Below are 16,320 nucleotides of genomic sequence, written 5' to 3'. Positions count from 1 at the left end.
AAACTTGGTCTGCCTGCATTTAGTTGAGTCTATATACTAAGTTTGGTGTCACTAGCTTTTAAATTGTTCTTATAATTTGAATATGAAATTTTCTTTCTCAATTTGTGGGCGATAAAGGGGGCGTGGCCGAATTTTGAAACAAACTTGGTCTGCCTGCAATATAGAGGAATTTGGATATGAAATTTTCTTAGCCGATTTGTGGACGATAAAGAGTCTAAAAATAGTTGAGACTGCCAACTAACATGTATCTGTAAATTCATCATCATTGAAATAGAGCCCGCGGGCGTTATTGCAATTTAAAAAGTGCAATAATGCCAGTGGGCGTTGGATGTGAAATAACGCCCATGTGCCTAGTGCCAAAAATCTTTACATGCCTCAAAGTTTCTGATATCCAATTTTGAGACGAAAGATATTCAATCTATATACATAAATCTCTTTGTCCAACTGACTCACTGACTGACTTAGCATTGTACAGGCTAAACGGTTTGACGTACGACCTTGAAACGTGGCCACAACATTCTTAAGATAATTTCATCGGGAGATAAGGCTTTTTCCAAAATCGAAGTGAAAGTGCCTTAAATTTAAGTGCAAAGTTTCCATGTATTTTCTGTTTACATGTATTTGTAGTGTAGTATAGTTTGGTCAGGCGCGGTTTTCAGTGGTAAAGTGGTGCAGAGGATGGTGTGTTAGATTCAGAAGCAGAAGCTCCGGGATCGAGTCTCGCTTGATAATGGATTTTTTTAAAAATCAATTTGACAAAACAAAGACATACATTTATTTAATTAAATTAAAGCAGAGTTTGGTCAGCTGGCGAGTTCAGTAGCTAAGTAAGTAGTGTAGAGGATGGTGTGTTAGACCCACGTGCAGGGAGGGTTCATTTCCCACAACAGGCAGGATTTTTATTTTATTTTAATATTTAATTTTATTAACAAATTTTTAAGTCTTAGAAATTTTTAAAATTTGGTCAAAATAGGGTTACTATATCATATAGCTGCAATAGGAACAATCGGGTTCAGATTCAACTTTAGTATGGAGAACTTTTTAGTTTTTTAAGCTATCTCAACCAAACTCACAGAATATGTCTTTTTTACTAAATGTTATACCCCGTTTAAACTTGATCTAAATTGGATGACTATATAATATAGCTGCCATATGAGCGTCGGTTTCAAATTACCCTTTAATATGAAAAATTCACAGATTCGCTTTTGCACGCCAAATATAGATGTTTTCTGTCAAATCTAGCCGCCTGCATACAATTATTCGTTTCTTTTACAAAAAATGTCAAATTATATAAATTTGTTGCTACTTATTGCATTCAGCATAAAATTTCCAACGACAAAAAATTTCTAATTCTGATTTGTATAAGAAGGTATCATGTCATTTAGCAGGTACTAATTACTGATCTATCAGAAGTAAAATAAATTAATATACTGATAAAAAACGTCCCGAACAAACCCAATGTTAGAAATAACCACCCTTTGCTCTTAAATGGCAGAAACTACAGCTTAAATGTTTTCATTTGCACATATTTTTGTTACTTATATTATTTTCTTACGTACAAACAAGTTAATGTGATTGGATTTCGGTATAAACAAATTTGTGTGGTGCACGGGTTAGAGAATATTTTATGGATCAAAATTGAGTGTCCGAATTATTAGGCTGTTCAAATTAACAAGTGTCCGAATTATGGAAATAGTTCAGTAATTGAGTTTTGCATTAAAAAAGTTTATTAAAGAAAAATATAAATTAAATAATAAAAAATTTAAAAAAAAATAAAAACCTTGCAAAAAAAAAAATTAATTCAGTTAACAGGTGATACCTTCCTTCGCAGCCAAAAATTATGTTTTATATACCAAATAACGCAAAATTTAAAGTTTACAACAAAAATGAAAACCTTATTTTACTTTTATTGTACGCATAAAAGCCCTCAAAACGATATATAGTATATATCTGTAGCTTCTATGGTTTGGAAACTGTTGAGGTTTCAATTTTAGCGGGACTTAGCGTTTTCCCGCTAAACTAGCGGGCTTTTTAAAAATTCGTAGAACAAACATTTCTATATTTTCGAAGAGAAATAAATCCCTATCATCAAATCTAAGCTTTTTTTTAGCGCTTTGATACAAACAGACAAGCAGACAAACAAACAAACTGACTTTTCATTTCATTAAAAAAGGCCACTTAAAATTTTAAACTGATTTATATTTTGAACCAGTTGTCGGACTTGGTTGATCGAATCTTAATAAGAATTTTTTAATAATAAAAAATTTTATTATTTGATAGACAATTTTTATAGAAAATCTTGTATTGTATATTATATAAGAACACTTTTAAAATTACCTGCAGCAATTATGTGAAATACACATGGAACCCGCTGTCTGCCAATCTTATTTGTGGCCACACAAAGAAGAGTTCCGTAGTCCAGTTCAGTTATCGGTGTATATGTTACGATAGAAGTTGTACCTAATAATATTTGTGAAATGATAAGGCTAAAATATTTTTTGGAGTTTATAAATAATTACCTAACCGAGATATATGATTTGTTGCAACATCAATACTCTCGGCAGAATTATTAAAAGTCCAACTAAAGTCCACTTCATGAGGATTGGCATCGACAACGCATTTAATCTGTGCATCTTCTTGTTTCGCAACACCATAGATCTTAGGCTGATTTTGAGCACAAGTTGGAGCAACTACATATACAAGAGATATATACATTAGTTTTATTTTCAATGTAATTACAATAGAAAGTACGAACTATGTAAATAATGAACAAAATAAATATTGCACTTTAAATCTGTCGTTGAGAGGCAATCAAAAAACTGTGTAAGCAGTGCTTACTAAGCACGTGGTACGTATATGCTGGAACAAGGGCGTAGGCAACTTTGTGCGTAGGTGGGGCCAAAAAAAAATTGTTTTTGTATATCCACACACCACACATCTCTAGAGATTTTTTAAAGAAATGATTTTAAGAATAGCCCTTTGAAAATTTAGGAGTTTACAAAATGTCAGTGATTTCATATTTTTGAGAGTAGATTTATGAGCGCACTCACCATACATAATCTTAAAAGTGAATTCAGGCATGCTCTAAAAATTTTCTATAAAAAAGCATACAAAAAGCAACATCTATGCCCCAAAATAAAAATTCCTAAAATGCAATTGTTGGTGCTCCTGAAAAAAAGAAACCATTGCTTTCAATTGTCAACAAAAATTTGAGAGATTTGACAAAATTAAATATTTATTAAATTAAACTAAAGTATCTTTAAATTGATTAAGAATGCAATACAAATATGTTCGAAATTTTAGGAACACCAACATTTCATACGGATGTTTTCAAAAACATTTCTCTTTAAAATCCCTAGAGATTTCTGGAACACACCTGTACAGCAAATTTAAAAATTTGTTTACCTAATAATTCTGACGGTGAATGAAACTTTAGTGGACTGTAATTTTTTGTTTTCTTTTATTGATTGTAGAGCGCTATCCTTTTCGATTCGCTGTCTGTTTAAAAACTAAAAGCGCAATACAGAATATGACGCTTAAGACGCGTCAAGCTTAACATAATCAAAATTAGTTAACATAATATGTTAATTCAATTGGTGATGGCAATGTTAATAACAAATTATTCATTCCGGCCCGCCCTGAAACATGGTTTCTGAAGACGGTAAAACCGCCAATTTAGTTTTGGGTCTGGTCATCTCTCCGATCGCTATCTCGTCTTGGGTAGGTTTCCAATACTCGAGCCAAGATCCAGGCAGCTGATGGTAGATTTGAATCCTTTACGAGAACCACATTATCAACTGACACGTTATTTGTTTTGTTGTTCCGTTTTTGGCGTTGTTGCAACGTTGTTAAATATTTCATATGCCAACGTCTCCAGAAGCCTTGTAGATGCTGCCAATAGTCCAATCTATTGACGGGTTTATCACTGAGATCATCTTCGGGAACACTTGTGAATGGACGGCCGATAAGAAAGTGTGCGGGTGACAGATATGTGATATCGGTGTCCGGAGTGTAACATATTGGTCGCGAGCTAATCACAGCGCTGATCTGTGCCTCTGTGTGCATCTGTTCGAATGTTAGAGATGCATTGCCAATGACGCGGCGCAGGTGCAGCTTCACAGATCGCACTGACGCTCCCATTTGCCTTCCCAATGGGTGGGATGAAATTCCATTTTATTTCATCATTGGCGAGACTTTGGGTCACTGTGTTGTTGTACTTTTCGGATAACAAAAGTTGCTGAAGTTCATCAAGTGATCGTTTTGCGCCGACGATATTCTTTCCGTTGTCACTAAAAATCTGTGTGCATTTTCCTCGAAGCGACATAAAGCGTCGTAGACATGCAAGAAATGCATCGGTGCTCAAATCTGTGGCCAGCTCCAGATGTATGGCCGAGGTGACCATGCAAACAAATAGACATATGTAGCCTTTTGATTTTCGTGGATTGCATCCCTTGTGTTCCTTGAGTAAAAAGGGACCGGCATAGTCGCATCCAGAGTGTTGACATGGTAATGCCTCAGTGATGCGAACTGCTGGTAAATCGGACATCATTTGGTGAGGAGTATGATGTCTTTGGCGAAAACATCGGACACATTCATACACCAGTTTGCGTATGCAAGTTAGTCCAGTGTTCATGCTCTAAAATCAATCTGGTTATGCGGTGTGATTTTGGCAGCAGGATTGGATGCTTGACATCTGCTGGCAATTGTGAGTTGTCCAATCGTCCGCCGACTCGTAGAAGTCCATCCTGGCTAACTATTGGAGCAAGTTTTCTAAGTTGCGATTGATGCCGAAGTGGTTTGCTGGCAAGTATTCGTTGTCGATCATCGTCGAAACATGTTTGCGCTTGCTTAAGACAAATGATGCGTGCCGCTTAAATTACGTCAATTGTGAGTCCTGTATAACTCTGTAAATTGCTTGACGCCGATGATCTGACCCGTTGGACAAAACGCAAAACGTAGCCCACAATCAGGATTTGCTTTGTCCAGGAATAGATGCGTTGTATTTAAGCTTCGAGAGGTATTGGAGGGTCGATCTCCCGTGTGGTTGGAGTCATGATTTTCATTTCCTCTCGTTTTTGAGTATCTGAAAGAGAAGAACAGAACTGTGTGCCGCTTATCATTAGTGCATACTTCTTTGGATCGCGCAGCCACAATGGTCCTTTCCTCTATAAATCGAAATGATTGAGATTTTCAGCAAGCCTGCCACTCGATGCACAATCAGCCGGGTTTTCCTTCGAGTTTTCGTGATGCCAGGCAACGCGTGGTATAGCATCGAGTATTTCAGAGGTACGATTTGCGACAGAGGCTTTCATCTTCGGAGGTTGATGCGATAGCCATGACAGAACGATAGTCGAATCGCACCATGCGTAAGTCTTCACGTCTTTGTCTTTTAGTGCATCTTTGATTGCCGCAATGAGTCGACAAAGAAGCAGTGCACCACACAGCTCAAGGCGTGGTAGTGATTGTTGCTTCAGGGGAGCAACCCTTGTTCTTGCAGCGACAAGTGAGGTAGTTATGATGCCATCTTCATTTGTGACTCTGCTGTACACGACTGCAGCATATGCTTTGATGGAAGCATCTGAAAATCCATGTAATTCGATGCTCTTTCCATTGTTGTCCACAAATCGTTGAATCATTAGCTGCTGAAGTGAGTTGAGATCAGTGCAACATTTTTTCCACCAATCTACCAGTTTTGTGGGAAGTTGTGAATCACATCCCAAGTCCAGTAGCCACAAATCTTGGAACAATATTTTGAATTGAACCACTACAGACGCTATTAAGCCCAGCGGATCAAGAATTCGTGCCACGAGAGAAAGCACTTGTCGTTTGGTGCTATCAGCTTGTGACGATAGATAGTCATTGTACGATAATGTGTCTTCTCCTGGTTGCCAGTGTATGCCAAGAACCTTTGCTGACAGGTTGTTGTTGTCCAATGTGTTATTGATGCATGGAGTGCTCGAGACCCATTTTCCAAAATTTCCAGCACATGCCAGTAGATTGATAAGCTCGTCTCGATTGTGCAACAGCTCATCCTCTGTGTTTGCTCCGGTTAAAACGTCGTCTACGTAGAACTCCTCCATTAGAGTCTTAGCTGCTGTTGGAAATTCTTTTTTGTAGTCTTTTGCCAGCTGCTCGAGAACTCTTATGCTTAATACACTCAGATGAAGCTTCTCTCCAAACAATGCGCTGGTAGTTGCGGTGCTCGGCAGCTACCCAATTCTGCCGATACATCTTTACGATATCTGCGGAGAACACAAACTTGAAAATTCTAAACCGTACGCAAATATCAAACAAGTTTCGTTGAATTGTAGGCCCAATGTGCAGGACGTCATTCAATGCCGTGCATTGGATATCCCTAAAAGACCCGTCAAGTACAACACGTAAGTTGTATGTAATGACAGGGTGTACATATTGCGCTTGTAACGCTTGTTGGATTACGCTGCAGACGTTGTTCTACAGCTTGAAAACTTACGAGTGCTCCTTGAAGAGTATCGGCAAACTGTTGATTTTCCGTCTTGAAAGGAAGTTGCACAATGTACTTCCCATTGGAGTCACTAGTGTGTGTGTCGAGAAAGTGTTGCTCGACTCCTTTATCATCTGGTTTCTTATAACCCTTGCTGTTGACTTCTTTCAGCTCCCAAAAGCGTCTTAGAGAGGAATCAATGTCGACCGTGGTGTGCAGTGCTGCAGCTGTTGATGGGCATCTAGTTTTTATTGAAGTTATGACCCATCCATAAATAGTTGAAATGGCAATGATGTTTCCTTCGCTGTCAAACATATTTTGACCTGTGAAAACTGCCCATAGATGATCGCTGCCCAGTAGGATGTCGATTGGCGCTAACGATCTGTAGCTTGAATCTGCGAATTGAAATCCATCAAATATCTTGAGTGTTTTTGCGTCTATGTTATGTTTTGCCAGTGTTGACGTTATCTTGTTCAATACATGTGCCTTGACCTCCATTGTGTCGTTCGAGATCCTTGATTGAATATGCAGCGTGCTGCATCCCCTAGTAGCGTCAGCGTTGATCAATGAAATTCCAGATACCAATATGCGTGATGGTGTTTGTGAAAACCCAAGTGCTTCTATGCAACGCTCCGATATGTATGTCAATTCCAAATCCCAAAAGTACTCGGCATATTGTATTTGACCCTTGCGCATTTTGAACCCACCCCAATGCTGTAGGTAATGCTCCTTTTCGCAATTCCTTCGGATGTGTCGTTGTAATTGTTGACGTTCCGTGTTCACGTTCAACCCTTTTTCCGTTTTGTGCTTGTGCAATGTTACTGATGGTCACCGTTGCTTCTTGAGGTGTGCTTACATTGCGTTGCTCCTGCTGTTCTGGCTGTGTCCGGCTCTGGCCTGTCTAATTGAACTTTTCACGTGGAGCAGCTTGTGATGACGCCCGGGACAGTTTTTGCAAGTGTCCTTGGATTCACACTTCCGAGATACATGACCAGTTTTAAGGCAATTAAAACGTAGTGATTTCTCCTTGACCAATGTGCGTCGCTGATCTACATTTAAGCCAGAAAACTGCGAGCACGTGTAGAGCGTGTGTTCCTTTGAATTACATTTTGAGCAAGAAACTTCCATTGTCACCATAGCCTGTAGTGACCGTTTGAACTAGTTGTTTTCTGTGTTGACCTTCTTCTCCGTCTCAGCTTCACGTTAGCTAAGCTCTAATTCTTTGCAGCATCTGTCCCAGAATCTGAAAAGATCCTCAACCGTTGATGCATCTAATTCACGACTTCCCTCAATCCACGTCGTTGTTGACGCACGCACCGTAAGCCGAGGCGCCATCTTGTGTGCCGTCGTTTTCTCGTTCTTCCTTTCTCTCGATTTTCGTTGACGCTTCTTTTGCGCGTCTACGCCCTTGTACTTGTACTTGTCTTCATAACTTTCGAAGTCGAGAAGAGGGTCTGTGTACCCATCCAGCTCCTCGTAAATATCCATACGATCGCCCAAAGACTCAAATTCCTTCCAAACTGAAGTAAGTCTTTCTAATAGCGTCGAGTGTAAATTCTCCTTGTGCTTCTTCTGCCGCAGTTAACAAGCGCGTGGTGCATGCGTTGCTACGGCCTCTTGCTGATTTGAGAACTTTTAACTGCTCCATGTTGAACAATTAACCAATTGAGATTTAAAACACACAACAAATCCGGCTCGAAGTACCAAACATATGACGGTGAATGAAACTTTAGTGGACTGTAATTTTATGATTTCTTTTATTGATTGTAGAGCGGTGTTCTTTTCGATTCGCTGTCTGTTTAAAAACTAAAAGCGCAATACAGAATATGACGCTTAAGACGCGTCAAGCTTAACATAAACAAAATTAGATTTCATAATATGTTAATTCAATTGGTGATGGCAATGCTAAAAACAAATTATTCAAAAGATTGGAGTTAGAACTTCTTTGAATGTATATTTGTTTTGGTTCGTTAAAACCAACAACAACCACACAGATGAATACATTTCTTAGTTGATCCACAAAAGACAGTCGCTTTATCCCGGTGAGTACTTCAGCTTTGGACAGCTTAGACTCTAGGATTGCATTTGAGATTTACTACTCTTCGCAGAAATCTTTTTTTCCAGCAACCATTTGAGTTCCCTCGAGAGACAGACAGAATTTTGGTGTGAGAGAGGGAGAATGGCATGGTTGCAGTTTCATACATTTTCTGAGAATTGTTGGCCTTACTGGTGATGATTCTTCTAGGTGAAGCTGACGTGGCGGTTGGTACACTTAAAAATATAATTTTCTGGTCAGAGCATAGCACATAATTAATATTTGTCAATAATCTATTGGTCTCGTTTCTTTTAGAGATATTTTGCCTAAGCATGCTTGTCAGAAAATTGATTTCCTAGAAGAGTCACAATTTAGTTTGCAGCTTTTATTTCAGTTTTTTAATTCATTACCGTTCGATTTATTGCGTCGAATGCCCCACCAAGTGTAGAGTGGCTCCTGGGGACATAAGAAAATTTAACCATAAATGTTTATTTTCATTCTCCTACATAGTAGTATTTTTGGGAAGCTGCGTATTCCCCTCGACAGTGAAAGCACTGCGAGAGTGAGTTTCTGGTTCGGTGGTACTGTGGTTGTCACCATGTTTCGCACAATTGGCGTTATCGAAAACCTATTCGCTGCATGTTCTACCAAGCCTTAGAGGTATCAGTAGAAGGCGTCGATCGATATCGCATCTCATGTGAATCTAGATAATCTTACGATACCTTATTCTTGAACATCCCTCTGAGTCTGAATGACTCAACAATTGCAACTTAGTTTTATGACTAGTAGAGAACTTTATGTTTACGTTTATTAGCACTCCACGTAGGTCATAGATACTAATACACGGTCTGGGCTTAATTTTGACGCGTATGAAACGGCTTGAAGAGACATGTCGAATGACACTTACTGATGCGGATAAGTTACTACATTGCCACATTAATTTTGTTTCTCCCGAGATTCTCGGGTTTTCGATAAACAAAAAAAAATTTGAATGATAAAAATTCGTCGAATTATCTGACGTGGAAATAGTCTATAAAACTTACATAATATGTTAAGATTGAAAGGCTCACTCATTCCCTCTCCTTCCGCATTAAACCCGACACAGGAATAGTTGCCAGCGGTGGCCCTTGTTACTCCTTGTAAAACCAAGGAATGGTTACTGATTATAATTCCTTGCGAAATATTATGTAATAATGGATGATCCTGCAATAAAAAAGTTGTATGTTTTATTAAAAAGATATTAACAAGATTATAAAAAGCGGTTAAGGTTTTAGTCGAGACTCCGACTTTAGGAATACCCATAACATACTTGTAGAAGCTGGTATTGCTTTAAAAATTGAAAAGATATTACTGCCATTTTATTTAACGTTCTGGTTTTGATTAAGTAGGATGATAGACAACAATAATAGCAGATCAAATCTGAACTTAACCAAACACACTTTTTGCACCGAAATGGTGCCCCATATGACAAAAAACATGTTTTGTTTATTGTTTTGTTTATTGAACAAACTTTATTCTATGACAGATTTGTAGACCCCGTACTTAAAATAAAGTACAGGGGTCTATTGGGTTTGTTTTAACGAATATGTGCGTAACAAGCCGAAGGAGGCGTGGCAGACCCTATAAAGTATATATATTCTTGATCAGCATCAATAGCGGAGTCGATATAGCAATGTCCGTCTGTCTGTCCGTCCGTCTGTATGAACACCTAGATCTCAGAGACTATAAGAGCTAGACATATTAAACTTGGTATGTAGGTTCCTCTATATTGCAAGCAGAACAAGTTTGTTTCAGAATTTGGCCACGCCCTCTTAACCGCGTTAAAATCGACATAGAAAATCTCATATCCAAATTATAAGAACAATTTAAAATCAAGTGACACCAAATTTGAAGTATGAAGATTCCTCTACATTGCAGGCAGATCAAGTTTGTTTCTTTTTTGATTCGGACCACTATATCATATAGCGCCCATAGGAATAATCGGTCGAAAATCATGTTTTTGTTTGAAAAACTATTTTGTTTAATGATATATCCTAACCAAAATGATAAAATATGAATAAAACTTGGTTTTATATAGCCTGTCCAAAGTTGGTTTAAATCGGACCACTATATCATATAAATATTCTTTAGTTTTTCCATTATTAGTTTTTGCCATAGTAAGTACGGGGTCTCCGACAGTCGAGTATGCTGGTTCAAAGGATAACTAAATTTTAAATTTTTAGTGGTCATCTCAAAATGAAATAAAAAGTCAGTTTGTTTGTTTGTCTGTTTTTATCAAAGCGCTAAAAAAGCTTAGATGAAATAATGGGGATTTATTCCTTTTCGAAAATCTAGAAATGTTTGCTCTACGATTTTTTGAAAAAAACCGCTAGTTTGGCGGGAAACGCTAAATCCCGGTAAAATTTAACAGTTTCCAAACCATAAAAGCTACAGATATATTCTATATATCAAAGGAAAGATGTGGTTGAGGGCTTTTATGCGTACCTTTTTTTCTAAAGTACTCAGGTAACATTTAACAGGTGATATAATGTTCTTAAGCTTAAATTTTGGTTGAGGGGTTTGGAAGATATTACCTGTTAAGTGATTATATACATTTTTCTTTCGGTCGAAAATCACGTTTTAGTACAAAAAACTTTTTGGTTTTATGAAATATGTCAACCAAACTGATACTATACGCATTTAACTTGGTTTTATATATCCTGACCTAAGTTGGTTCAAATGGGACCACTATATCATATAGCTGTGATAGGACCGATCGGTCCAATATTAAGTCTTAGTACTAAAAATTTTTGTTTTACGAGATATCGAAACCAAACTAATAGAATATGCAATTATATGTCCTGACCGAAATTGGTTCTAATCGAACCACTATGTCATATAGCTGTCATGGGACCGATCGGGCGAAATCCAAGTCTTAGTATGAAAAACTTTTTTTTTCATAGTAAGTACAAGGTCCTCAAAAGTAGATTATGCTCGACTGTAGCAACGCGAACAGGGGGCGGTTCCTCCCAGTTTTCTTTATAATTTTAGAAAAAATGTTTTTAAATATAAAAGAAATTCAACAAATAAATTTATATATTTTACTATATGACTGCATAAATGATAAAGTTGCAATGTCAATTGCAATTGCAAAAATTTCTGATATCCCAAAAAAAAGCCTCTACACGAGGTAAAAGTCTAGTGTCGAAAGCAATTTCTAGACCCAAAATTTCTGATATCCAATTTTGTGACGAATAAAATTCAGTTTAATATAAAAATTTTAAATAAAAATATAAGTTAATAAAAAAAAAAAAGAAACGAGGCAGTACGCGCTAGTGACAAAAGCAGCACGAAGGGTGCGGAAGTTGGAAAATTGTATACGACTGTTCGATCAGATCGAGTTATATACCGATCGAACTGCTTAGTCCTAACTAACAGAATGACCTACTTAAACTTTTGCTAACTCACCTGTTTCATGAGATATGGGGTGTAAGCGGGAGGGACAAAATTTAAATGATCGCAGCTTATGGGGCTGTTGGGGCTATATGGTATTTTTTATTTTTTAAAAATTATAAAAAATACCCAACGACAACTGGTTCAAAAGATAATTCAATTTTAAATTTTTTAATGAAATGAAAAGTCAGTTTGTCTGTCTGTTTGGTTGAATCAACGCGCTAAAAAAGCTTCGATGTTTAAACATTACATTGTTTATTCTGATCGAGTGTTGTTAGAGTTCACTTCAGTGTGGGAGTAATACATATACTAAAATTACATAAAAGTAGTGCGTTTTAGATATTATTATTTATTATTTTGTGGCTCAACCATAACTAGAAATTTAAAAACAAACAATGTCACGGCACGCAGATTTTCCGGTGATCCAAAAACGTTTAAGAAGTGGATTGAGAAACAGGGTTATGCTATAACACAAGTTTATTTTTAAGGTTAAAGGATGTGAAGGCTTGCAGGTGTGAACTTTGAAAATTTTTAACACTACTCGTTCACAGCGAAAATGAAATACGCAGACAAAAATGTTGCAAGTTTGCACTTGGTACTCGTGATCGGTCTCCTGAACTTGGAGCATAATAGACCCGATCGAGCTCGGCATATTTTTTGAAACCTTTATTGGGAAAATCTTCTCGGATATTCGGAACCAGAATGTGATGGTGAAGAAAAAGAAGAGTAGGAGAGCGTACGCAAGGAGCCTGAGCAGAAGAACGTAAGCAAGGAGCAGCGTCAGAAGATGCAGGAGGCTGTACGCATGGAGCGTCATCATTATAACAATGATGGCGATTTGGATTGATGACGAATTGGATCAACCGATCGTTCCTATGGGAGCTTTATTGAATAGTGAACCGATTTGAAGCAAATTTGATAGGGATATAAAACCCATTATCAGATACACAACCTGTGAGATTGGTTGATATATCACAAAAAACAAAAGAACTTTTCTTATTAGAGACGGATTCTTATCAGATCCCCTCTATGGCAGCTAGCTATATGATATAGTAATCCGATTTTAACCAACTTTGGTCAAAATGTGTAAGACAACGACAAGTTGATATACTGTGAGATTGGTTAAGATATCTCAAATAACACCGAAAATTTTCACACTAAAGGTAATGCCGAGCTACAATGAATTTAGCAAAATTGACAAGAACATCCCTTGATATAAATGCCGTTTCTCCTTAGATTTTAATGAATCATGCTGATCAAGAATATATATACTTTATAGGGTCGGAGATGCCTCCTTCTCCCTGTTACATACATTCCAAGGAACACAATATTCCCTTTTACTTATTTTTTAAGTAATGGGTTTAAAAATTCTGCAATAGAAAAAAACAAATGTTTATTCTTATATGGGGCCCCAAAAAGAAGTGAAAATTCGTTGTATATATATTGTTGATATACTATATTTTAAATTTAGATGGTGATTTAAATAATTTTTATTAAGATTATTTCGCAATTTATTTGCAATAATTACTTACGTTATGGCGCCATTCAATTCGAAACACCTGAGGATGTGCTACTACCAAGCAGTCAAAGTAAACATCGGTTCCTTCACGTAAGGCATTTGCATCTAATGATGTTCCCAAACGAACATACGCTTCTGGAATATCTGCAATTGACGCGAATTAAGGAAGTCTTTAATATAATTATAATGAATTATTGTCTACTTAAATCATTAATAAGCGTTTCACAGAATTTGTGGTCATTAGCATATGAACCAATATTTCAGTTTCCAAGTTCTTACTATAAAACCTATTGTCAATGACCATTTTTTGCAACTTGTGTCATTTGGCTAAAATGTTAGCAACGAAGCTAAATATTACCTAGGACTTGCTGAAAATTGTACCAGTAAAGTGCATGCTCTGGTAGAACGATCGTTTCGGAGGTGGTTAGGTGGAGTTTAAAGTAGTGATTTTGGGCTCATAGAAAAGGATCGGACGGGTCGACAGAAAAAGCTTGAAAACAAAGAATTAGAACCATTTCTAAATGTGGTCCAGGGCCAAGACATTGAAGCTATCATGGGAGGACGTTATAGGACTCAACTTGTGCAAAGTGATTTTGTAGCACGACAACGCTTGGCCACAAGTTGCAAGACCGGTCAAGACCTACTTGGGAAATGGGAAATCCTACCCCATCCACCTTATTCTCCAGACATCGTTTCTTCCGACCACCACTTGTTCTGGTTAATGACACATGGCCTGTCCCAGCAGAAGCTCAATTCATATGAAGAATGCAAAGAATAGCTCTATAAATGGATTGCCCCAAAAGACGACAGGTTCTTTCGAGTTGGTATCCGAAAATTTGTCGGATGGGTCAAAGTTGGAGCAAGCGATGGACAATATTTTGATTGATTTACCTGTAACCGTATTTGCACAAAAAATTTGTAAATTTGAAAAAAAAAAAAAACGCTCATAATTACTTTATTCTAAAGTAGTGGGTTCTTACAAATATATATTATAACCAACATATTTGTGGTACATATAAATATGTTCAGCATTTGTTAACTATTGGCAATATCACCCCATTAAAATATAAGCGTACTTTCCATTTTTATGTACGATATAGATAGCTTTTGTTATACTTACATTGAATGTCCAATTTCCAACCGTCTTCAAGGGGGTCAGAGGGAACAGCATGATTGTAAGCCTTACACGATAGAAATTTTCCTGAATCGGTTTTGCTTAAGTTTATTGAAAGCGTACTGGTAGTCTGATTTCCATCACTAGAAGTCTGTAATATTAGAATTGAAACAAATTATAATTCATAGTTATAGATTACAAAAGTGATAGGTAGCTTGACAGGTGATGTGTGTAAAGTTAAAATAAGTAAGCTCTACCAGAGTGTTGAAAGCTAGCTCAGGTCTAAAAATAGTCCTTTCGCAGGCGTCCTGCCATAGATGACCGGCAAGCTTAACTACACCGAAGAAGACCAAAACATTTAATATTAAGTCCTTTTTGAGTCTCTAGTTAGACTCATATCTCTTATGATCAATGGTGACTCTTGATTATACAGTTTTTAAAAAGCTGTCAGCACGATGGCATTGCGCAAAAAAGTTATTTTTGGTAAAAAGAATGTCGAATGCCGATTTGCGGAGGCGGTGGTGGCGTGGCTTAAATTTGAAACAAGCTTGATCTGCGTGGGGTATATAGAAATATGTATGCCAAATTTGGTAACTCTACCTCTTATAGTCCCTGAGATCCTTTTTCATATGGACAGACAGACCGACGGGTAAGGCTATATCGACTCGGCTGTTGATGCTGATCAAGAATATATATACTTTATGGGGTCGGAGATGCTTCCTTTTCCCTGTTACACACATTCCAACGAGCACAATATACCCTTTTACTTATTATTTAAGCAACGGGTATAAAAATGAAAATAATGAATTTGGACTATAAGTAATATGCAGCGCCGTTGCGACGAAAAGTTGCTCCCGGGGCAAAGATTTTGTCGGCGCCCCCTCCAACCCCTACAATTTTATGTTTAGCAACACATTTTTTAAGCAAATAAACAAAACAAAGATAATTCCTTCAAAAACATATTAAATTGACAACTCCAGTGTCAAAAATTTTTACTAAAATTAATTAAATGTTACTACAATAAAAATGTATAACATGATAATTAGCTAGTTAGCAGTTTTAACACTTTTATCTCCGAGACTATTCGAGTTAGAGGAACCAAATTTGGTGACAATACTCTTAGGATGTTGACCTATCGGAAGTTAATTTTAAAATTCGGCCAGGACCACGTCAGCCCTTGTTTTTTTTAGTTAAATCAAATATTTGAGACTTCTTTGACTTTTAAAATGCTGAGTCGTTGTTATTTTATCGGCATATTGTCTGAATTTAACAATACCATCCTGGATACATACTTTAAAAATACATGATAAAATTAAGAATTTTAAACTTTAATTTTATAATGGTTTGTTATTTCTAAAATTGTAAAATTGATTTGAGGTATTAATTGTTAGCTTTTATGAAAGCAAAATCATAAATTACTTTACCCATATTTGGAGATATTCGATTGATAGCAAACGGAGACTGCTAAGTTATCTTGTCCAATTGATAATCGTAAGTGGTTTAAATTTATTTGAAGTTTGCTAAATAAACGATGTGCTAATGCTGATGTGATGTGAAGGATGTGATGTGAATCTTTAAAAAATCGTTGTCAAATTTATTTTATGCTTTTCAAGTTTACTGTTCAATTTGGATTTAGTGCTAAAGTCCTGTTTGTTAATTCAAATCATCAGAAACAATAAAAAATGCCTCAAATCTCAATTTTAGTTGCTAAATGATGGGGTCGATTGATTCTAAAAATGGAATTCGAAATGTAGCAG

General features: G+C 36.8%; 1 protein-coding gene across 1 annotated transcript in view; it reads right to left on the bottom strand.

Moving 5' to 3' along the window:
* The window catches only part of LOC117782646 (hemicentin-1), a 125,050-nt gene that overhangs the window by 29,088 nt on the left and 79,642 nt on the right, over window positions 1-16,320 (bottom strand). The window contains exons 7-11 of the mRNA XM_034619668.1: window positions 14,570-14,714; window positions 13,463-13,593; window positions 9,542-9,701; window positions 2,520-2,690; window positions 2,338-2,460 (exon numbers count right to left, since the gene is read on the bottom strand). Of these exons, the coding sequence (XP_034475559.1) occupies window positions 2,338-2,460; window positions 2,520-2,690; window positions 9,542-9,701; window positions 13,463-13,593; window positions 14,570-14,714 (730 nt within the window). The remainder of the gene's footprint in view (window positions 1-2,337; window positions 2,461-2,519; window positions 2,691-9,541; window positions 9,702-13,462; window positions 13,594-14,569; window positions 14,715-16,320) is intronic.

Source organism: Drosophila innubila (assembly GCF_004354385.1).
Source record: "Drosophila innubila isolate TH190305 chromosome 2L unlocalized genomic scaffold, UK_Dinn_1.0 5_B_2L, whole genome shotgun sequence".
In the NCBI taxonomy this organism is placed as follows: domain Eukaryota; kingdom Metazoa; phylum Arthropoda; class Insecta; order Diptera; family Drosophilidae; genus Drosophila; species Drosophila innubila.
The sequence above is the reverse complement of the archived record's forward strand: the minus strand, read 5'-3'. Positions and strand labels throughout refer to the sequence as shown.